Source organism: Kwoniella pini, chromosome 11 (assembly GCF_000512605.2).
Source record: "Kwoniella pini CBS 10737 chromosome 11, complete sequence".
In the NCBI taxonomy this organism is placed as follows: domain Eukaryota; kingdom Fungi; phylum Basidiomycota; class Tremellomycetes; order Tremellales; family Cryptococcaceae; genus Kwoniella; species Kwoniella pini.
Genome location: NC_091726.1, coordinates 415,547 through 439,388, shown reverse-complemented (window position 1 = coordinate 439,388; position 23,842 = coordinate 415,547). Strand labels below are relative to the sequence as shown.

General features: G+C 42.3%; 6 protein-coding genes across 6 annotated transcripts; 3 read left to right on the top strand and 3 right to left on the bottom strand.

Moving 5' to 3' along the window:
* Positions 1 to 796: 796 nt before the first annotated feature.
* I206_107501 (uncharacterized protein) lies at positions 797 to 4,977 on the bottom strand (the record flags this gene model as incomplete). Its single annotated transcript, XM_019157542.1, has 5 exons — positions 797 to 993; positions 1,052 to 1,100; positions 1,164 to 1,757; positions 1,814 to 4,562; positions 4,616 to 4,977. 5 exons carry the CDS (start codon positions 4,975 to 4,977, stop codon positions 797 to 799), a joined length of 3,951 nt encoding a protein of 1,316 aa, XP_019009182.1.
* A 1,775-nt stretch (positions 4,978 to 6,752) lies between these two features.
* I206_107500 (uncharacterized protein) lies at positions 6,753 to 7,827 on the bottom strand (the record flags this gene model as incomplete). The annotated part of the gene is made up of 2 exons (XM_019157541.1): positions 6,753 to 7,574; positions 7,675 to 7,827. 2 exons carry the CDS (start codon positions 7,825 to 7,827, stop codon positions 6,753 to 6,755), a joined length of 975 nt encoding a protein of 324 aa, XP_019009181.1.
* A 553-nt stretch (positions 7,828 to 8,380) lies between these two features.
* Positions 8,381 to 9,781, top strand: I206_107499 (uncharacterized protein; the record flags this gene model as incomplete). The annotated part of the gene is made up of 7 exons (XM_019157540.1): positions 8,381 to 8,507; positions 8,576 to 8,610; positions 8,683 to 8,730; positions 8,814 to 8,870; positions 8,929 to 9,011; positions 9,078 to 9,370; positions 9,435 to 9,781. The coding sequence occupies 7 exons, from the start codon at positions 8,381 to 8,383 to the stop codon at positions 9,779 to 9,781; spliced, it is 990 nt and encodes a 329-aa protein (XP_019009180.1).
* An 895-nt stretch (positions 9,782 to 10,676) lies between these two features.
* On the top strand, positions 10,677 to 13,090 carry I206_107498 (glutathione-disulfide reductase; the record flags this gene model as incomplete). Its single annotated transcript, XM_019157539.1, has 12 exons — positions 10,677 to 10,720; positions 10,783 to 10,828; positions 10,898 to 10,977; positions 11,038 to 11,051; positions 11,126 to 11,135; positions 11,264 to 11,413; positions 11,565 to 11,947; positions 12,030 to 12,417; positions 12,489 to 12,576; positions 12,656 to 12,794; positions 12,900 to 12,959; positions 13,053 to 13,090. The coding sequence occupies 12 exons, from the start codon at positions 10,677 to 10,679 to the stop codon at positions 13,088 to 13,090; spliced, it is 1,440 nt and encodes a 479-aa protein (XP_019009179.1).
* Positions 13,091 to 13,548: 458 nt separating this feature from the next.
* Positions 13,549 to 17,292, bottom strand: I206_107497 (uncharacterized protein; the record flags this gene model as incomplete). The annotated part of the gene is made up of 10 exons (XM_019157538.1): positions 13,549 to 15,493; positions 15,553 to 15,623; positions 15,692 to 15,799; positions 15,860 to 15,892; positions 15,948 to 16,037; positions 16,099 to 16,119; positions 16,183 to 16,390; positions 16,458 to 16,499; positions 16,615 to 16,931; positions 16,993 to 17,292. 10 exons carry the CDS (start codon positions 17,290 to 17,292, stop codon positions 13,549 to 13,551), a joined length of 3,135 nt encoding a protein of 1,044 aa, XP_019009178.1.
* Positions 17,293 to 18,903: 1,611 nt separating this feature from the next.
* I206_107496 (uncharacterized protein) lies at positions 18,904 to 23,811 on the top strand (the record flags this gene model as incomplete). The annotated part of the gene is made up of 3 exons (XM_019157537.1): positions 18,904 to 19,340; positions 19,420 to 22,085; positions 22,151 to 23,811. The coding sequence occupies 3 exons, from the start codon at positions 18,904 to 18,906 to the stop codon at positions 23,809 to 23,811; spliced, it is 4,764 nt and encodes a 1,587-aa protein (XP_019009177.1).
* Positions 23,812 to 23,842: the final 31 nt, after the last annotated feature.

The following is a 23,842-nucleotide window of genomic DNA, read 5'->3' as shown; positions in this document are numbered from 1 at the left end:
TGCTAAATTGTGACAAGAAACACGAAAATTCCACAAACTAAAAATAATTCGGTACCTGGCGATCACTAAATTTCACTCAACTTTATAAAAAAAATAAAAGTCGCGTTCAATCGTTGAATTGAATATTTATGAAAATCAATGTCATTAAAAACACGACGCGTCGTATGTGCTTTACATTACAACGAACAGTAAATTGATATGTACTTGCTGTTTGGCTTCATGTATTATCAATTTACCTCAACCTTGGTAATCAAATACTATATCCTAGAGCATCTCTCAAAGATTCGGATGTAATAAGAGTTAGGAATTTTGTTCGAACTGATCAAAGGAAGGTATGACGAAGTGTTATTCTAATTTAACCCCTTTACACTTGACTTATTATACAAGCTTTTGCCTGACCCTGTTGTTTTTTATAACAAAGCTTAAGAAACTAAACATTTGTCCACCTGGTCCAAAAAAACCCCACACATGCGTAGTTCTTCAACATTACCTTTCCCTATGAATTAACGCTAAATGAATTAATGTTGTAACCCTTTACTGATTCCTGCAAATTCCATTTTTTCAGGGTTCACGATCGCAGCTTGACAATAGCTTATTCTCATTTTGGTTACTTGGCAAATATGCTGTACAATTACATCTTTTATAATTCAGACGGCGAATGATTATAAGTTGTCATAAATTGGAAGGGAACAATGTATATATGCGGGTTTCTATGTGAAGACAAATGCTAATAGGAATACAAAATACAGATAAAATGATTTTAGTTCAGTACAAGGTTGATTTGTCCTTCTGACAATTATAATAAACTTCCAATTCCCGGACCTACACTAACGGGTCTTATTTTTCTCCCTCCTTTTTTAACTTGTCTTCGCAGAGCGTTAAGATCGAAACTTTGACAACGATCACATTCCATTGCTAATCTTGTTGAAGCTTCTAAAGCACGTTGAATTTTTAATGAAGTATGTGATAAAGGTGGTAATTTCGTTGAGAGTTCTAAATTTACATATCATATTTAGCTCTAACATCTATATCATTTATCATTATAACCCACCTTGAAAAAGTAATCTATACCTTGAGGCTCTTTGTATAGGTACGATGATCTATCCAACCGACAATAATTAAGTAAAACGTTCTGCGATGTTCATAGATGAATTGACACTCACTATATCTGCAAATCGTACCCTTCCTTCAGAACCTTCGATTTCACTATCAATCTCACTCTCACCGCCATTTTCATACATTCCACCTTCTGATCTTCGTCTCCCATTACCACTACCCCTTTGTTGATCAAGAATCTTATTCATCTCATCTCCAATTCCACTATACACAATCTCTCCTACCCCTTTGGCCCAATTCGATATTTCTTTCGTTATATTCTCTTCCATACTCAAAAACGCATCAGCAACCCCATAGGGTGAAGGATCATGTTCAAATCTTTCCGAAAGCTCGATACTTAGTTCGTACAATCTAGGTAACTTCTCCAGCAGGATATCCAGAGGTGCACTGGCTGAAAGTGGAAGAGATATAGAAGGTAAAACCGGAGTGGTGGGTGAAGAAGCAGAAGAAGGTCCAGGTGTAGAGGTTCGCGATCGACGTAATCTCGATGAAATCTTGATATTACCTGAGCCTGATCTCGAGTGACATGGTGTGTGTACCGTCTTTGATGTACTTGATGCTTGGGATAACGTAATCTCCGAGACAGGAATGGGCGGAACAGGTGGTATTGCCGTTCGCGATTTCACAGCTAGCTGGATAGCCTGTTGTACATCAATCAGTGTTGTTCGATTGTTGGTATCGGGCAATTTGCACTCACAGCAACACCCTTAGCCAACAATCTACCATGTCTCCTCTCTCCTTGTACCAATTCCCTAGTCACAAACCAAGCTCGGATGTTTTCCTGTCTAATCTGCTTTTCGGAAAGATCCTTACTCGGTGTCCTATAAATAGGTGGCATATCCCCTCTTAGAGCAGCTCCTCCAGCTCTGGTCATTCTGACTCGATCGTCCGATTCGAGCTTGACCAACTGCTCAACAGTAGCATGGAAAGCTTCATCATCTTTTATTTCTACTAAACTTTGTCTATAACGTCTCTTCGCATCGTAAGATTGATATTCTGCATCCTCATGTAATGATGTTCGATGTAAAGTTATTTCTCTCGTGAATAGCTCAGAAGTATATCCAGTAGAAGTTGATGAAGAAGTTTTCAAATCGCGGAAATAGTCATTTACTATTGCTGATAATGGTGGCGTATACGGTCCAAGGGGAGTTTTCCAATTGTTATTTCCCTCTGGTGACGATATCTTTCGGAATGATCTCGTAGGAGCATCTTTCAAGGGTGAGACGTCAGATCCGACAGCGGGTACTGAATTGCTATAATCTAGAGGTAGTGCCGTGTCCGAGGGCACCGGATCTCTGAGTGGTGGAGTGGGTGACAAGGGCGGAATGACGGGTGGCGTATCGGATCTGGGGGGTAGAGGTACTGAGTGGGCTCGAGGTGGTGGAATAGACGATATTGAGATCCGTTTCTTTCCTTTCGATCTTCTTGAACTGGTAGAAGAAGGGGTAGAAGGTCTATCTGTATCTTTGGGCAAGCTGAATTTGGTGGGCAATGAAACAAAATCTGGATTTTCTTTTCCCACAGAAGTCAGATCTAAAGAACCTCTTGATCTTTTAATTCGTGTAGACATGATTCTTTCGAGGCTATTCGATGTCAACTTGGCAGGATATTCAGTCAATGCGACATTATTTTCAATTCGAGGGACAGGCGGTATGTCCTCGTCCGGGTCTTCGAATGACTTTCCCTTCTTCGGCTTACTACCGGATCCATTTGTGCTCAGTCTGTGCCACAATTTGCTCAGACTGCTAGATCTAGCAGGCATAGTTGGCCTTTTTAGTGACATTTGCGTTATACCTTGATCTGCAGCAGGCTCAGTACCGGCTGAATGGAAGGAAACAAGCTTTTTGGGAGACGCTGTCGTACTAGCTGATCGAAGAATGGGCGATAGTGGTGATATTCCGTTGAGCTTGTGGGGGGATTGCGAATGAGGCTGCGGAGGAGCAGATCGAGCATTGTGAATGTCTTGACTACTGTAATCCAGAGCTGGTAACGGCCAATCCCCTCTTTCTCGCTCATTATCAAAAGCTCTTCTAACAGCTTCCGAAGAATTTTCGAAGCGATCTAACATCTCAATTACTGGTGATCTAGCCACATCGGCAAGAACTACAGCTTCAGCTTTGGAGATTACCGCGCTGGATGCGACTTGTACTTCGCCTACGCTGTAGACAGAGTTTGTGTTGACGGACATGGCGCCTACACTGCTTGATCGCAATCGAATAAGAGGTGGCCGTACAGTTCTAAATAGAACGTGCTGAGGGTCTTGAATTACCTGTTTTGGGGTTGATGACTGTACCTCGAAGGCGACTGATTTTTTCCTGGTCGGAGTTGAAGGCGAAACAATCTGATTCTTTTGATGTGATCTTAGCTCTAGATTTGAAGTTGATATTCGAAGATTCCGAGGGGCTATGGCGGTCACATCACTTCCAGACGAGACGGTCGGCGTGTAAGTCGCGCGCGAATAATCCGTATGAAAAGTAAGTGAAGCCTCGCTTGCATTGGACTTTGTGTGGTCAATACCGCTGTCCGTACTTTGACTTGTTGATGACCTTTCTCTGCTGGTTTTATCGTGGAAGTAGCCGTCCTGCTTGATCACGGTACCGTCATCGCCCTCTCTATATGAAAAGGTAGAAGTCCGTGATAGTGGTGGTCTAGGCTCTCCAATCCTTTCCCAGAGCCGATCTTCTCCTTGGCCAGGTAAGATAATTGCATTATTTGGCGTCTCCAGCATTCCCGATTCTTCTGTGGAAGGTGTCATACCAGATGAAGCGTTCGTTGAACAGGAAGGATTTCGATTCAATGGCCAATTCAGCTGATGTGTCGGGGGCGCCGCACCATCGGGAAGAGGTAGATTGGAGGAGAACGATCGAGGTATAACAACTGGTCCAGTAAGTACAGCATAGATTTGGGTCGGACTGGGATTAGTATAAGGTCGCGATTGGAAAGCGGATCGACTCGACGAGGTTGATGGGCGTTCTACCAATTCTACCTGATCGTACTGTGCCATTGAGCCTGGACGTCGTTTCGTGAGTTTTCGATGCGCAGGGGAAATCGAGATGACCTGTTGAGAACGTTGACCACTGTCGCTCCTCGATATCAGCGGATAAGAGGATTCTCCACTGATGATTGATGGTGCTATGGAGGTGCTGGAAGCTGAAAGAGCTGTGTTCAGAGATGGTCTACCTTCGACAGTCGAGAAAAGGCTTTCTGATTGAGCTCCAGCCAGTGCTGTGACGGAAGTCTGATGGTGTTCTGTTGAACCAAAGGCCATTATAGGTTGACTTGGCTGAGGGTAAGCAGGTTGAGCTGGTAGAAATGGGGATTGAGGAGGGGAAGTCGTGAAATCTGGAGTATCGATGTCCGGAAACACCATTTGCGGAGGAGGCAGGGATGGTGAAGATGAATGCCTAGCATAGTCGAAATCGAAATTCAGTGGGTTCTCTGTCGTACTACTGACGATATTGTCAGCCAAGGTTAAGCGACTTGTGTCAGTTCAACTCACTTGGCAGTCTTCTCCTCGACTAAGGGCTGCTTCGCCGTTTCCTTGCCTTTCCCCTTTCTTTTGATCTGGCTCTCTTCCTCAGATCCAGAATTTCCCGCGTCAGAATTTGACCTCGACCTGTTCTTGAAACTTCTCATCCTCCCAAAGCTCCATCCGGCACCGCTCTGCCCGAAAGAAGTGGGAGGGTACTTCATCTCTTTGCTGTCTCTTCTCTTCGTACCTTTCCCGTCCTTGGTGGGGAAGGGAATTGTAGGCCCGACATCGTTGGCACCTAATTGAGGATCAGGGATAGGAGGTATGGATTGTGCTATTGGAGCTGTTGACGATAGATTTTGAGATGATCGCCTTTTGATTAATCGCATGACCCCTTACTCTACCTAAGTCAAAGCTTTGACTCAGAAGAGAGAACTTGACAATGTCCTTGGTCCGTTATACGAAGACACGTCCCTCAATGAATTGAGGTGCTGATGGCGTATGTGAGAGGCGGGGTGAAAGGAAGTCAACCGCAGAAGGGAATGTAGAATGTGACGATATTTCTGTTCGATTCGATTACTCGATTGTGAATCTTGTCACCAACACCACGATCAATTACTTTAAATCGAGCGAAGGATTTGCGCGGGCACCCTGGGAAAAGATCTGCCAAGAAGTGTGAGATTAGCCAGTTGCGAAAAAAATGACACATGACACGAGGTCAAGGAATGATGGGATTGTTTTTGAGTCAAATTGTATATGTCGTAAACCTGAGAATAGTCAACTTCACTCACTTTTTGTAGCTTTGTTCAGCGAATCTCCAAGGTAGATTGGGTCGGAAAAGATCCTATAAGTCCTTTTCCGTTTCCTTCAAATCCAAGATTTTCCCCTGGGCCTTGGGTAGAGATATAGCTCGCACTCGTCAACTAATTACGACCTTGATACTGACATCCAGGAAAGGCGATTTAGATTCAATGTCACGAGACAGTCCAATGATGAGAAAGATCTGCTATTGGTGAACTATAACAATTGAAGCCGAAGTGATGACAACAGTAATGTTGATTGATAGGATGGGAGGGAATTTGACGAGATAAGTAACAGACATAGGAGGTTGAATTCAAAATGTTGAAATTGCAGGACAAGTGGTACAGGTGTTAGATTATCAGCTCGGGTCTATGAGGAATATGAAAATGGAAATGAAGATGAAGATGGGTACAAGAAGGATGAACTCACAAATTATGAGATATGGACAACAGGTATTAAGGTACTCTCTAATTTCACGTGCTTAAGATATCCTTACTGTACAGCTTGTGTATCAGGGTCACAGCTAAGTTTGAAGAGGTCCTTTAGATCCTTGCTTCAAGCCGTTCCAGCAGGACGCGATCCTATACTCGGATAATCCTTTTCCGTCTTGCTTATACTATATCTGAGCGTGAATCTCCCAATCAGAGCTGACAGCTTTGACAACGTTGACGGTTCTTGAACGATGTCGAATTCGGCTTATCGGCCGGCAGAAATCAGCGCCAACTAGTCGAAGAGAAATGGTTGAAAGAATGTGATCTTGATTTTTGTATGTCCGTTACCCTGCCATCAAGTGGTTTTTTTTTTTGGTTTTGGTATTTATGATATTTGCCGCAGCATTGACTATATTACACTTATATTACACTGTTGATCAATAAAAATCAAAAGTGAACAGAGTAGACATTGATTGGGAATTTTTGCGTATGCTCTAAATTGTTGATTTTACCCTACATGCGGAAGGGTTTAAGCATATTCCGTCATTCCCGTAATTACGTTAACTTGATGTTTCCATTCCCGCGGACTTGTAATGAACGGACAACCTGAAACATGCTAAAAGATGATCGTTCTCATGAAATTATGAATGATTATGACCACACCTTTCATGACCCACTGCGCAAGTTTATTGATGTCATTGCGTGTTCAACTTAGATGGGATGAGCGATTGAAAGGGAGTCCGGAAATGACAAAGCCAAGTTAGTGAAGTGAAGTTGAACATCGGACAAAGGATCAAAAGGCACCCGGTTTTTAATACAGTACATGCGCAAGGATCTTTTATTTAATCTTTCAACTACTAGAACATAACAAAAATGAATTATAAGACTGTTCTACGCGATGTAAAACACGTTACTTGAAAACGGATTATCACCTATCGTGAATCGTGTTGAATCACTTGATTATGAAGAACAATCAAATCCTGTTTCAATCGAAACCATTGTAACAGCTGTCCTTCATCAGTTTCCTTTCTCATCTTACGATCAATTTCGGCCACTCTATTCTCTACTATATTGAGAATATAAGTAGTTTCTTCGAAATGTCGGAGTTGTTCGAGAACCGCATTCTCAGCCTCCACCCTCGTCTTAATTGTTTCTCCCTGGATACTTGATAAAGGTGCTTTCTTTAACAAAAGTCCGACTGTTGATGCAGGTTCAATGATTGAAGAAGGGGCAATACTGGATGAAGCTATTGTATGAGGTCTATCCCTTCCGCTACTTTGAACAGAAAATAGACTTTCAGTTGGACCAGATCTTGGATAAGTGGTTTTGATGCTACCGATTCTCGATCGTGTTCCAGAAGGTGAAGATGATAAAGGTTGTTCTGTCCCTACAGAATTTTGAATATCCGGATCATCATGATAGTCTTGAGGCAGCATAAAGCTTCCACTAAGAGGCGGTTGTGTGGTATTCGAAGTATGACCTCCTACTGTAACAATGACAGGAGCCATATCTTTGTAAGTAGGTTGAACCATAGTAAGAGCATCGAAAGCATCGTATATATCTTTGCTATCAGCTTTCTTGGAGGAAGAGGGAGGTGGAAATGTAGGTAATTTGGGATCGGGATCAGGATTGGGGTTGGGACCTTGTTCAGGTGGATAGGTGTATGTTTGGTTTTCATGATGTCGAGAAGATCGATGACCATGTCTACTTTTAGTTCTTGTTCTTGAAACTCGCTGAATTACCCTCAATCCGTGCTGCCAAGATCGAGCAATATCAGTTGATTATAAACCCTCATCGAGTTAATGCTCTACCGCGTTCTTGTGTCCAGCTCTCATGGTCGTATCGAAAACTTACCGTAGCTTCAGAACTATTTGCATCTGCAGCTGGAATTTGCGGTTCCTGTTCGCCACCCATTTGAGCGTTCTTGAGAGACGATGTATCGGCCTTCACATAATGTTCAAACGACGTGGAAATGGTCGTAGTATCTCTTCGCTTGGTTCTGGTCATTTTCTGATGTTTTATACAGGTTACAATGTCTATTCAAACAAGAAGGCGAGTGAAGAATCAAACAAGGGAAGAAATTTGTTCAAAATATTTGCATATTTTATATTCTAAGTAAGAGAAAATTCAGAAAATTCGTACTCTTATGATATTAGGTTATTGAGCTGGGTCAGTGTCTTGGTATCCTAAAATACTTGAAGTCGTCATCAAGTCAATACGAGTTGCCGCCTTTCATTTGGGGAGATCGTGTTCGTCGTACTCCCTGTCATACGATGACCACAGTATCTCGACTGACAGCAACCCCCATGCGACCTTCTTGTACGTAGAAGAAGGCCTACGAGCTACAATCCGCAAAGCAAAACGTCGTAGGCTTAGAAAATTTCGATTGATGTCACATCTCCAGGTCAATACTCGGACCTCTCCGCCTTGGCTCCGCATTCACGACAACGTTTGCAACTCATCTGATAACCGCGTCAGCGACTATCAATGAACTCCATCTCGTTTCGAATATCTGAAGATCAATCTAAATCATTCGTAAAAGTCTGAATCAGATACAAAGATGGCATCCCAAATATCCATCGCGGCTGGACGATCTCAGAGAAGAGAAGGAAGCAAGTTCGTGGATGCTTTGCCTGAAAAGGGAACATTAGAGTTACGGTCAGAAGATGGGGAATATACCCATTTCAGTGAGTTTCGTTCCATTCAGATATGTCACGATAGAGCATGAATGAAGAAGCTGACTGCCTTCTCATAGCTTGGAAAAATAGAGTTACAGGTCAAGTCGAAGATGTGAGATGAACGCGCTTTCAGCTGCCCCTGAGAAAGATCTTTGCGATGAGCTGATACCTTCGCTTGATACAGGAATTGTTGGTCTTCCCTGGAGAAGCTACTTTTGAAAAGGTCGATCAAGTGAGTGCCCACCGATGCTCGTCCCCTTTGTTGAGCGGTTCATATCTCGATACATGGCGCTTACCCTCCTCCCTACTTTTCAGGATCCCTCCGGCCGGACTCACATTCTGAAATTCTCAAGCTCTGACCAGAAATACTTTGTAAGCTTGCTCTCGCATTCCCTTCCTTTGGGTAGTAGCTTACATACCGTTTATGTAGTTCTGGATTCAGAAATCAGATCAACAGGTCATCATAAGAGCTCAAGTTGATATTGATAACTTGATTAGAGATCCCACCTACAGGTAACTTATGCTTGACTCCGTGGAATAAAGCCCTAGCTCATGTGGATCTTCGTGATCATTATGCAGAATCGGATCAGCCCCTTTACCAGTCCCGTCTACACCTCAAAGACCAGCTCAAGAGAGATCATGGCCACCTACTCCTGGTGCACCTAGACTTTCTCACCCTGAGCCTGCGCCCCGAAATGCCGCTTCAGCCAGTACACCTTCTGCTCCTCCCGTTGCTGGGTCTAGCAATGATGGAGTTATGGATGTGGAACAAATTCCAGCTCAGGAAAGTGCTGGAGGAAGCGGTCAAGACCAAATGGCCAGACTGCTAGCTGAATGGGCAAGGGGTGGTGGTATAGCTCCAGCTGATGATGGTGAGTTCAACGATCAATCAATCTCTTAATTCACACTTATTCAGCTTTTGTTCCGAATGAATAGATGCAAGATTGACAGATGTTTTGTCTCCTATACAAATGTCAACTCTTCTCACCACGCACCCGAGCTTGATACCTACTATCACGCCTCTCCTTCCATCGGGCTTGGATTTACCCCCAAACCCGTCAGCTCAAGATTTATTACCCATACTTTCCGCACCACAATTTACAGATGCGATAGCCTCGCTAGATAACGCATTGAGATCTGGTGGATTACCTGGAAATATGATGAGAGAATTGGGATTGCCTGATAATGCTGGACAGAGCGTCAAGGGTTTCCTCGAAGGTCTGATTGGGTTAAAAAAGGATGATCAACCTGAAGGTGGTGATGAGAGGATGGATGAAGACTGATCGGTGATATTTAGTAAATAGAGGATTGAGTCACTCATGCATCGTTCGAGGCCATTTATAAAATTACTTGAGGAGTATCTCATTGATTCACTCCTGACAACTTAGCATCGGTATTGGGCTCCCATGCATCTTGACGGTGAGGCACTTTAGGCTGGCTTGAGGCGTCATGCTAACTTAAGATATCGGTTAAACAAAATTGATCTGAATAGATCATGTGTGTAGAGTCAGATACTCTCTCGAGCCAATTTACAGTTACAATCATATATCAACTAGATGAATTGGCACGTAAACAACCGGGAGACGCTCTGGATCCTGGACATTACGAAAAGCAAGAAAACATAATACAGTATGCGATGTGTCCGATTTGTCAAGGAACGTCATTGTCGACTATGCTTGTTGATATATAGAAATCGATTATTCACCTTTCTTTCCTGTCAACATGTAAACTATACGAGGTATTAGAACTGTATGCAGTTCTGTCCTCGATGGATTGAGGCTTAGTGATCAATGAAGTGAGTTGCGGGGATTGAAAGAGGATGATTTCCCGATTGCGCAATTGACCGAATGAATCATTTTGGGTATTATTTACGTTACTAAGCAATTCATTCATTATTCATTCACCTTTCAAAGTAATTATTACCTTTGAACATTCGTCATCTCTCATTGTAATAAATCTATCTTCGAAGATTGTATTCTTGGTTCTTGATTAGACCAAGAATCGATATTTGGTCAATTCACAATTCGACCTCTCACTCTCGCTTCAGTTTTAAGCACGACTAAGAGACCTGTCGTTTGCTCCTCCATCTTAAGATTAACCAAAAGTTTATTACCTCAACCAACTTTCAATACTTTACACTTTACCGTTAGATCTTTCAATACTAGTCAAGTTTTTAAGATGCCTCCTTTGACCAAAACTCAAGCTGCCGAAGTGGAAGAATAGTGAGTTTTAACCTAAATTTGGCTTAATCTCAAAAGGTGATACTTAATATTCGATTGAATAGTGATTACTTTGTTATCGGTGGTGGATCTGGTGGATTAGCTTCTGCTGTATGTTTTGATTCCAGATTGATCCTCTTCAAGTATGAAGCTGACAAAGTCGTGCTTTATATCACGCAGAGACGAGCAGCTTCTTATGGCGCAAAAGTCGGATTGGCAGAAGCTACTCCTAAATTAGGTGGAACTTGTGTTAATGTAGGGTAAGTCAGCTTATCAGTTTGCCCAGAATTAGGTATATAAGCTGATATGAAATATCGCAGATGTGTGCCCAAGAGTACGTGTATCAATAATATGACACAATGTTAATGACAGCAGGCTAACAAACGGTTGAATATGCTGTTCTTGTAGAGATCATGTGGTACGTTCCGATCATTTCAATCTTCATCATCATCATCAGATCCCTCGCAATCTTCATCATCTGCACTGTATCCAAGCTTTCCCACTACTCTTGATTTTTACACTGCTCACACTTCGCTTGAACCCTAGGTACACCGCCGACATTGCCGACAACCTTCGAAAAGCCGCTGCTTACGGATTCGGTAAAGATAATGAAGGAAACAGAATTGCTGGTGATTTCAACTGGACAGAATTGAAGCACAAAAGAGATGCTTATATCAAAAGGTTGAACGGTATCTAGTAAGTTATCACTCACCTTCATAATCAAATAGAAACGCAAGCGCATGACTAATCCTCAAGCTTCCGTTTCTGCCTTTGTTTCTCTCTTCGGTTCACTCGAACTACTATATTTAAATATCATTCGCTTACTATCCTAATCGGTAATCTACAGCGAGACCAACCTTGTCAAGGACAAAGTTGACTATCATTCCGGTTTCGCTTCTTTCATCGATGCCAATACTGTTCAAATTGACGGACTAGATGGTGAAACTTATCAAGTCAAAGCTAAAAAGATAACCGTTGCTGTTGGAGGAAGACCCACTATTCCAGATGAAGAGAGCATTGAAGGTGCAAAATACGGTATCAATTCTGATGGATTTTTTGATATTGAAGAACAACCTAAACGAGTAGCTGTAGTTGGTGCTGGTTACATTGCTGTCGAGTTGGCTGGAGTATTCAATACTCTCGGTACGGAAACTCATTTAATTATTAGACATGATGAGGTTTTGCGAACTTTCGACCCAATGCTAAGTGAAGTATTGGTACCTTACATGGGTGAGTATAACTTTTACGGTTTTTTAATCATGTGATTTTCTCGAATATTACCAAGGGCGAAATACTAAATTTTGAGTGATAGAGAAAACCGGATTAAACGTTCATAAATCCTCCAATGTCAAGAAAGTTGAAAAAACCTCAAGCGGATCATTACTTGTTCATGTTGACTCAATTGAAAAACCCCTAGAAGTTGATGTATTACTTTGGGCAATTGGTAGACATGCGAATACTGAGAAATTAGGATTAGATAAAGTTGGAATTAAAACTGATAAAAAAGGAGATATCATAGCAGACGATTATCAAAATACCAATATTCCAAACGTTTTTGCAATTGGTGATGTTGCTGGAAAAGCACTTTTAACTCCTGTAGCTATTGCTGCAGGAAGAAGATTAAGTAATAGATTGTTTGGTCCTGAGCAATACAAAAATGATAAATTAAGTTATGATAATATCCCTTCTGTCGTTTTCTCGTAAGTCCTTCCCTCTTGTTACTCATGGACCATATACAAGCTTCTTAAACTGATTCAATGTTGTGACTTAGTCATCCTACTATCGGTTCAGTCGGTTTATCAGAACCTGAAGCAGAGGAGAAATTCGGTAAAGACAATTTGAAGGTATACAAGACTTCCGTAAGTACTCATATTTAGTTATTTACCATCCATTGAAAGGCTTCATCACTAACGGATACACTTATATTTATTTCTTTAGTTCAAAGCCATGTCATTTGCTATGTTAGATGAAAATCATAAACAACCAACATCATACAAATTGATTTGTACTGGACCTGAAGAGAAAGTTGTTGGTTTACATATTATTGGAGAAGGTTCTGATGAAATGTTACAAGGTTGTAAGTGATTTTTTCCTAAAAAAATGGAAGCCGGTATTACAATTAGCCTACAAAAGAAATCGTAGATGACTGATTCTTCTGATTTTACTTTTAATTCATACTTAGTCGGTGTAGCAGTTAAGATGGGAGCAACAAAGGATGACTTTGATTCTTGTGTAGCTATTCGTAAGTTCATTTCTTATTGAATACTTATCTCGACTGTATATTTTTCCCTCCTATATTTGGATCCAATTGCTGATTTCGATTGTTTGTTGATAGACCCAACTTCGGCTGAAGAATTAGTTACTCTTCGATAGACTTTGAATTGCACATTCAGTCTACTTCATAGAACAGTATATTTCGGATCAGTACGAGCGATATCAAATTATTTAAACTTATATGCATTCTTGTCGCCGACATACTGTGAAAGCATTGAATAATCCATGTGGTCGGTATTGTACTTCTACTCATAAGACAAAAGCAACTGCATATCTGAGCAAATTGTCAAATCTTGTCCACATTGGTAGAATATGCATATAAATGAGTCAGAGTAGAATAAAATAAAAGTGATACTTTTAATTTATATCTGGAATTATATAAAACCAAATCAAACAATAAACAAAATAAGAATTTCGTTATATACATAAAATCATATCTCATAACATTCGTTCCCGTTTTTTGAGAAATCAAACAATAACCATATTAACAAATTTCAAGAAATCTTTTCTACATTCAAATGCTTTTCTTTTTTTGTTGATGAATCGTATTTTCAACTTTATTTCACTCCCCATTCTTTACTATTAAAAGGTTCCCAATCTAAACCTGTTAATTCAATTTCACTTAATTCCAATTTAGGTAATCCTTCATTATTTTTTGAAATACTAACTGAACTTGTAGAATTATCTATCGATCCATCTTGTTTTTTTCCCTGCATATTTGCAATAGGCGAAGAAACTTCACTTTGATTTCGTTCATCTTTCAAACTCAAAGCCGAAGGATTTTTGAAATTTTTATTCGAAGATGATTTCTTTGGACTACGTCTTAACCAACCTAAACCTGATTCTGTATGTCTTCTATATGCTATAACAGGTCTACTATTATTCCCTTGTGCATTCGACGGTATACTGTTGCCCAATATACCAGTAGGATGAGGCAGAGAATTAAGATCTTTGTTATCAGCGCTGAAAGGAGGTCCGATCAAAGGAGAATGCAAAGGAATTTTATTCTCTGGGGAAGCGAGGTTTTTTAGCTTTGGGAAAGCTTTAAATTTCTCGAAAGCTTTTTTGGTATTTTCAATCGATTTATTGGAAAATAACACAGGTCTATTAGTCAGTGATTTGATTGGAGAAGTAGCTTGTGAATTTCGAGATGAGGAAGTATCAGAATTTTTTATTTGCCTTTTAAGTCCTGATCCTGATCCACTATTATTTGTTCCCATCGAATTGGTCAAGAGGTTTGACGGTCTTCTTTTCAATACTCTGCCCAGACCCAAAAATGAATGATTCGACCCCCCGCCATTCGGAGCAGAAGCATTTGGATCATCAAGTGTCAATTCTTCCCAATCTTCATCATCAATATACGTCCGTACGCCATGTAGCTCTACTGATAATCTTGCCATGGGGACTGTGTCAACACTCCCCATTTGACGATGACGCCTGAGAATCCTATTTGGTGAACCTGGATGAGGGGATGGTATACTGACGATATCTGAGACTGATAGACCAGACGAAGGGAGTCCAGTGGGTAAATTTAGGTTGAGCTCCTCGGATATCTGTCGAACAGGTTTGGGTCGAAGCGGGATAGGAATAGGATGAGATTTGGTAGGATGGGTCGATGAAGTCAGTGATATAAGTGATTCAGGAAGATCCTGCTGCGGGGTCTGAGATAGCCGCTCGACCGGTCTTGACATTGGTCGCCCCGAACCTTCCCAGTTTGGCACATCATGATCATGCGCTGGTGGTGAGGGAGCGATACTACCTTCAGGTGGTGACGAGACAATCGTGTTCTCGTGGTTGCTCTCGGAAGACCTGATGAGCTTGACTGCAATATCTTCTACACTGGAGATTATGGCTGGCGCAACAGATGCAGGAGATGCTGGCAAGCCGACAAAAGATGACGGTAGATTGTCGGAATACGCAGATTCCGGCGAGCCGAAGTGCGATAGTCTTCGTTGGTCCTTTGCAGGGGTGACGATCGGTTCTTGCATGTTCGCAGAGGTGATTGCCGTAATGACGTCTGGGACTGGCTTTCGCTCGACATCGACATGTTCGGCCAAGACTGGTTCCTCCTCCATATCCTCCACCTCTACCTCTTCATCCTTCAATGTGTCAGGCAGGACGTCCTCAATGTCGTTGGATTGTATTGGGTCCATTTCGTCCGCTCCATCGATTCTTCCACCTTCTATTTCCTCTTGATCAGTCACACTCTCTTCCATCTCACTCTCCGCAACGGTCTCGTACCCGTCATTATCCCTGCTCCAAGCGAAGTTCTCCAATTCATAGCGATACTTGGCTTGCTCCAAGGCGTATAAGGCATTGTCGTTGAGTGGAGTCTTTTTGTGCTCAATTTCGTCGTTTCTGAGATCGTGTGTCGACATATCAACTGAGAGGTCTTCCTCCAAGCACAATTTCGGGAAATATTTAATATTGTACTCGGCTATAGGGTGAAGATCTAGACTGTGAGGATCTTGATATTCTCCTTTTCTCACAGTATCCCAATCTCTAAGAGTACGAATTCGAGTCAGTTTGTTCCAGGCACGATCAAGCATGGCTAAGCTTACAGCAAGGCGAAATAGTCATGTTGCTTGACGCAGGGCTCTGTCAAGCGCCACATTGGGTCCTTCTGTAGTAGCTGTCGTTACGCAGCCAGCTTCAGCGTCTCAGGAATTGTGAACCTGATACTGGTAGAATCTAGCTCACCGCATCGATGAAATGATATGTGACGGGATCAGGCATAAACCTTGCCATTTTTGGCTCATGAAAAAGCTCATCCCAAGGCTGGAACAATATCTTGTTCCACAAAACCATCTACATTGTCGTCATCAGTAATAGTACGCTGGTACCGACCAAATGTTTGTAGCAGCTCACGGGAGGTTCATCATCAAGTTTTCTGAAAGGTACCTAACACCAAAGATCAGCTAGTGGTATCCAGACAAGTTGAATTTGGGAAGCTCACTCTTCCCACTAAACCTTCCAATACAATACAACCCAGAGCCCACCAATCCACTGCATACGAATAATCACCCCGCTTGACTACCTCAGGTGACTATTTTCGGCAGCAGTAGGCGTCATTAAATTGATATCGCCTTTCACGACAGGTAGCTTACAAGGTATTCTGAAGTTCCGACCTGACGATACGTTCAAGTTAGCTTTATGGCCAGCCGGAAAAGGACACAAAAAAATGGACTGACAAATGAGTAAGCTTTGTCGATCATCAAATTTTTCTGACCACTAGCCATAGTTCTCAGACTGCCGGCTCCTTGTCCTGCCCATGGCGGTAGTTCTGGTTGTCCCGGGTATGTGACCACATGTATAGGTTTGGGATCTCCACGATAAGAGAATTCTTTGGAAAGTCCAAAATCCGCTAAAACCGCATGGCCTTTGGCGTTGAGCAGTATGCTAAGATCAATAAACTTTAGTACCGTTGAGCCTTGGGATATGTACGTGGTGTATCAGTTGGACTCACTTTTCTGGCTTCAAATCCCGTACTATGATACCATGTCTATGTCTGCCAATCAATATTCATCAGCACGGCTAATTTACAACGTTCTCGCGGGAGCAAGAGATTTGTTTCGCTTCGTTGTGACTTGGATGCCTACCGATCAAAATGCGAGATTACTTACAAATCTTCTAGTCCTTGGGTTATATCAGCAGCATAGAACCTAGTTCTGTGATCGCCCAATATTCCATGAATTTCCATTTGAGTTGCTAGATCCCCTCCAGGATAAAATTCCATGACAAAGTAAAAATTCTCTCTATCCGTAAATGAGTTATAAAGCTTGGAGATGAACCGATTATTAGGTTCGTCAATTGCAAAGCGTTTCAATATTGATTGTTCAGTCAAAGTATGATTCAATTCGTCATGCGTTAAGACTGATCTTTTCGATATGGCTTTCATAGCTCGTACATTGTTAGTTGGAGTATGTTTTATCAATAAGACCTGTCGATCATAGTTTAGCTGTGATGACTTAAGCTGACAGGTGTCATCATAGCTAACTTACTCTTCCTGCACAACCTTTCCCAATTACTTTGATAAGTTGAAAATCCTCCAATTTCGCTATATAGTTCCGTGATACGTCGCTCGCACTTGCATGTCTCCTTTCTTCATGAACCACGCTTGGACCAGCCTCATAGGATGTCGGGGAACCGTCTTCACCAAATGATGAGCTCGATGAAGGTGTTCTGTCTGGGGTAGAGATTCCATTTGGCGGTGCTAAGCGTGACATTATGGTGGGAGGTGAATCGTGGCCGCTGTATGCTGGTGAAGGCGGTAGGGGTACTTGAGAGGGTGATCCGAGCATTTTCAGGCTATCGGGGTTGGATTCTTGGGGTCTTTGATGATCCGAAATAGTCTCAAAGATCGGCTGATTAATGTCAGGCTTGTCGATTATATATTCGGCGGGAAAGGTGATTGGTATGCTACGACGTAGTCATTGTGGAAGTTAAAACTTTTAATCAAGTAAAATGCAAATTGCCAGTTTCAGAAAGGGGCGAAAATGACATACTCACCAAGCAGTCAATGATATATGACCTGGTGCTAGACGAGGTTATTGAATATGACGCCTTATCTACGAGTATCCTTTGATTATTACTTTTGTTATCTTCGGATTGTTCGAAGCAACCGTGAAGCGGGATTTGAACGAGGGGTCGAAAGAAATCGATCCGCTGAGTCCAGATGAGGAAGGCGAGTGGATATTTCTGAGATCGGATAATTGCAATGATTTGTCTTCTTTTTCGGGGCAGAGATGCTTAGTTGAAAGGAGTTTGAAGGTGGAGTGAAATGAGGTTGTTGTTGAATTCTGAGTCGTGAATAAAAGGGCGAATATGTCTGCTTTGTGAATTATATCATGAATGGAATGTCTTATTAGGTCAGAATATCATTTATACTCTTTCTGAAAGCATTTATTTCGCCTTGTTGGTCATTTGATAAGACTGTGAAAATCAGCATTGTAATCATGATGTTGCAATTGAGAATGCAGTGAGTGTATTAGCAAGATTGTCATTCATCCAGGTATCAGTGTCATTCCAAACTTTTTACGCATTGATCGCTTCTCCATCACACAACCCTTTTCAAGCTCCTTGTTCCAACAATCCCCCTTACAGTATATCTTGAGACCTAGAGATAATCCTAATCTATCCAAACCTCGTATTGCTACGTCTCATAACGTCACAACGACTATGATACCCGTCTGACATGCGTACATATTGCACGCCGTAACATCGTTTTGTCAATGCCTGGAGAGCGTACTGCTATTGCTGTTAATGTGGAGTATAGTGAACCATCCTTTGAGTCGGGTTCAATCTCATTTCAGCGTCATAAGTCTGGAAGTTGGCGAGCTGTGCGTCACGTTTCTTGTATACTCGAGAACACACAATAAGGAAGAGTTGTTTGTAATTCGGTAGGAACCCTGTCAACTTGAAACATATCCTGGTATCATGCATGTGCAACGAATACGTAAAATGATAAGCGTAAATAAGCAGTTAAATTGTATTATTGTCATATTATAATCACGCGAAATGTGATCGGTGGCTCGTGCGCGTTTGACCTAGCACTAAAGTGAAAGTGAATGAGTTGGATATACGCGTTGAATACAAAGGTCAAAAAGTACAATCATTCAACTAACCATCATACGGCAGAATCTCAGGCTCATTCCTCCAATGTCGGAATAGGAATAACTCTGCCGCCATCTATTGACGTACTCATGCTTATCTCGACGAACTGCAATATTACTTTCTCGAAGGCTTAATGCACACGAACGATTTAACGAATATCAACGATTTCACCTAACGACAACAAACTCAATCGCATTTCTCGCGTCCGCGAGTTGACCGTAACAACAACTTAGGAATAACATCCAAAGGACCCATCCAAACGAAATCAAAGGCGAGAGAACAAACGAACACATGTAAAAATGGCAGCTGTAGCACCTCAACCGATTCACCCATACCAACAGCATCAACAACAACAGTATTATCCTCAGAATCAATATCAACAACACATGTATCCTTCACAATCAGTCATGGAAGATGAATCAGATGACGAACACGATTTGAACGGGCACCAAAACTCCCAAGAAGAAGAAAGCGAGGAAGACGATGATTCCATAGAAGGAGATACAATGGATCCTGCTCATGCCCATTTCTATCATCAACAGCAACAACAGGCAATGTATTACCAACAACATCAACAACAACATAGCAGTACCACAGATCTTAGTGGTACGGCATCATCCTCTAGAAGTAATAATAATAATGGCGGAGCAGAGGATGAGGAGATGTATAGTGACGAAGAGAGTGATACGGATAGTATGCCGGACGAGAATATAGACTTCAGTTTAACATACGCGCTGTAAGTTGAATCATCCTACTACTGCCAATGACGAGATTTTGGAGCACTTGTCTAACCTTTATAATCTTACATTCATCAGTCATACATTCTTGGCTACAGTTGAGGGTCAAGCTTCAGTAGTAAAAGGAGATTCCTTAGTTCTACTCGATGATGCAAATTCGTATTGGTGGTTGGTCAGAGTACTAAAGACCGAAGATGTAGGATACATACCTGCGGAAAACATTGAAACGCCTTACGAGCGATTAGCACGTTTAAACAAGCACCGAAATGTAGATCTGGCGGCTGCTACTTCGTTAGAGAAACAAGCTGGAAATGTACAAGGTAGAGAAAAGCTGAAAGATGTTATCGCTGGAAAAGCTAAGGGATTAAGGAGAGATTTCTCTGGCGAGGTGAATGCCGATAATGCTGGAAGTAGAAGAGTGGTTTTCGCTCCTCCTACATATGTTGACCACCCTGGAGTCACTTGGTCAAGTGATGAAGATGATTCCGGACACGAAGATGAAGGCGAACTAGAAGTCGACCAAGTCGAAAACGAATCTCAACGCGCAGGAGCAGAACCTCAACATGGAGATGTACGACATGAGATGGAAGTACATAGAATCGATCAGTCTTTAGGTCCAGACGCTGAAATGGAACCTGATGATGGAGTTGAATGGGCTGATAACGCAACAATCGAAGAACAACGCAAAGTATCAGATCAGAAACAACGTCAATCGCAACAACAGCAGAGTCAGAACGGTAACACGATCCAACCTAAATCCAATAATCCTTTCGCACCTCGAGAAAACATCTCAACTGGTATAGCACCATCAACTTCAAACACATCTCTGGCATCAAGCTCAGCAGGAAGTGCAATAATGGACCCAGCTCAAGCAGGCAATGAAACACGTCGACTCACAGCTACACCTGCCGTCGCTAATGGTTCTGGTTCTTCGAACAATGGGCCCTTACTACCCTCGGCTATGCAAGTCCAGCAGCAGAATGGCTCACAACGAAACGTTTCTGGTCAATCAGCTCAATCTGTACAATCCGTATCCTCGGTCGTTTCTACTGGTTCATCTCAGCGGAGTGTTACCCCAACGAGCCCAGACGAGATCAATAAAAAGGGCAAGAAGATGAAAAAAGGAAGCAAAGAAGATCTTGATGGAGGTGAGCGGAAGAAGAGGGGTATGTTAGGTGGTCTCTTCCACCGCAAAGGCAAGGATAAGGGTGGGAAGGGAACTGCGGGCAATGATACGAGAAGCTCGGAGGAGAGTATGGTCAGTGGTAATACCGAAGGTCAATCAGGCCAGCAACGCTGGTCTGAAGAGCGCAATACCCTGCCTCCTTCAGCTCAACAGCAATCCCAACAGCCACCACAACAACCACAACAGCAGCAGCAGCAGCAGCAGCAGCAGCAAAACGGCGTATCGTCACATGGCTTACGTCTTCAGCAACAAGACCAAGCCCGTATGCAATCGTATACCTCCAAGTATCTAAATAAATCACCTTCTTCAGAATTACATTCGCCGACTACAGCAGAAATTGCTGCAGCTGTCGCACAATCTGCCGCTGCCATGCGATTGGCCGCGAGTATGGGTAACGGTAATTTGACCAATATCAATGGAGACGGCAACTATCGAGAAAAGACCAACACTACCGGTGGAAGACCAAGTTCGATAATTCTTTCGCCAAATCCAGCTGGACCACCTCTTCTGAACGTGATTAGGATATTCGCAGGAGATCATATCAAATCAGAAAGCTCCTTCAAGACTGCGCTTGTCAATGAAACGACTTCTGCATCCGATTTGATCAAACAAGCTATGCAACGGTTCCACCTCACCATGAATTCTTCATCAAGCTCAGCGGATAAAGGTTACTTCGTAACAATTAGAGATGTCAATGGGGAAGAATACGAATTATCGCCTGATGAAAAACCCCTGATCGCGTTTCAGGAGGCCGTTCAACGCTGGGCAAACGAGTCGGATGAAGATCTCACTAGTAGGATGGGGGCCATCACACCAACAGTGAAACGTTCAAGTGTCAGTTCCTTGAGCAGTGTCATCAGTCTATCGAATCACCCTGCTATAGCGAAATTGGGCATGAACGATTTTTCGGATGATTCGGCTGTGAAGATCTACTTGAACAGAAGAAGGCCTGGATCAGTACAATTGAACCAGAATGGGTCAATTGGAATGCCGGAACCTGCCAGCGAATTCTCAAGCTATAGTACCCAATTATCGACAGTACAAGAGCAAGACTCAACTTCAAGTCCCGAGAATCAGCCTGGAGAATGGACAATTAACCATAACAATAATCGAGAATCTGTAGCATCGACAGATGGGGACAAGACACCGCCTGCACAAGTCCAACGACGATTCAACAATTCTCTGTCTGTGAAGACGAATGGCCAGGCTTCTCCCGAACGATTCTCATCTCCTTCTGCTAGATTCACCCTTCAGCTGATGATACATCAGGCCGATTTGCCTGATAACCTCGTTTTTGACCCCGCAAGCGATTCTATCATACCGAAATCCCTGCTCAAAGAAGGTCCAACTCAACACAACGAAAATGAAGGTCCCCGAAACAGGTACTTCGTCTTACCTAGAAATGCCAATGTAGTAGAAACTATCGAACAAGGTCTAGATAGATTCGGTATACAGGAAGGGGTTGTTGACGGTGGAGATGAAGTTGAAGATAAAGTTGGCAAAAGGCGAAGTGTGACGAGAGTCAGGTACAATTTGGCGGTAATTTCACATGGTCAAGGTGAGTCGTATCGATACGAGCAATTCTGAGATATGCGTAACATACTCACATTTTTTGTTATCCAGAACGCCTGCTTCCTACCTCCAGTAGGATACTGGAAGCTTATGACCAGCCTCCCAATCTGCGTCCAATGGAACGGACCACACCGGCCGAGCGACGTCGCTCCCGGGATCTACAGTACAATCTAGGTTCGGCATCAGATATCCTACCGAGTGATCCCATTTTCGTCTTGCGCCGAGTACATACTCATCCACGAGGAATCGCAAGTGCCAGAGCCGATTCTACACCTCGGCAATCGACTATCTCTTCAAATAGCAGTACAGATACCAGATCGCCTGCGGAGATTATCGCTGCTCAACGAGCTGCTTCTCGTGCTAACCAGAAAGCCTTGATATCTGCGCATATCAATACTACACAAGGTGTAGATATCGTATTACCGGACCGGGGTACATTCAGATCATCCAGATTAATCGAGCATAACGGTGAAGAAGTAGTCCGATATAGTTATATTGATGATGATGGCGAGACGTACGACATCTCTGAACTGTTAGAGGAAGAATGGGGTATTGACCCTGCTCCTTCCGAAACGTCTCCAATAATGGGTAAACCAGTTCTAAATCGACTAGCAACGGATCAATCTGCTTATATCACGGCGCCATCTACACCTGATGAAGGGATTGAAAAGGCTGAAATACTGAGTGACGCCATCTTTCAAACGGAAAATAGGAGATCGAGAAGTAACTCCCAGTCTCAGGACATTCTTGTTGGTGCGGTCGAGGAAACGGTTGGTAAAGGTCAGCACAAAGAGGTTTTCTTAGAAGAAAAGTTGAATAGGGTCATAGACAAGGTCAAATCTGGAAGCATCAAAGGTTCCACTTCAAGTGAAGAAGTCGTGACTCAGCAACAGCAGCAGCAGCAACAAGAAATCTCGACCGGTAGACATACGCCCAACGGAAGTGGCAGAGTCACACCTAATAATGGCAGACAAACACCGCAGCATCAACAAGTATTATCCGCTTTACCCGAAGGTAAAATCGATTCTAACTCGACACCTAAAGCTTCGAACCAGGTTTTCAATTTCCATAACAGCAATAATGATTCTTCGACACCAAGATCTAATTCTAGATCTGGTCAATATAATTCAGCCGCTCAATCGATTAATAAAATTATATATTCTCGACATCGTCAACAACCTTCTATAGCTTCCATCATGTCAGATTTGGAAGGAAACACTTCTAATAACTCTCATCCCCAGAATAGTGGCAGTCGTCAATCAGAAGGAAATGATGATCATGATGATGACACAGAAGACGATCGATCTTCGACTCCTGTAACAGCTACTTCATCTACGCACCCTACACCACCTTTTAATGGAGCAGTATTTACTAGAGCTGTAAGTGGAAGTATAAGTCCAACACCTAGAGGTGGTCCAGTAAGGTATAAAGATGATTTCGGTATAAAAGAAATGATGGCTATAATTGAAATTCGCTCAAAAGAATATATACCAAGAAAAGTTGGTTCTTCTGATATTCGATCTGATGAATCAGATGGGAACGAAAAAGATTTAAAAGAATTAGATAAATTATTATTAGGTGGAGAAAAAATTAATTGGGATAAAGAAAATATACATCCTGAAATCAAAAATTGTTTCATTAATTCAATTGAAAATTTACAAAAATTTGATGATGATTTAGATAATTTATTGGCTCAAGTGGCGGCGCTGTAGTTTTTCGGTAAAATGATCTTTTCTTTCATGT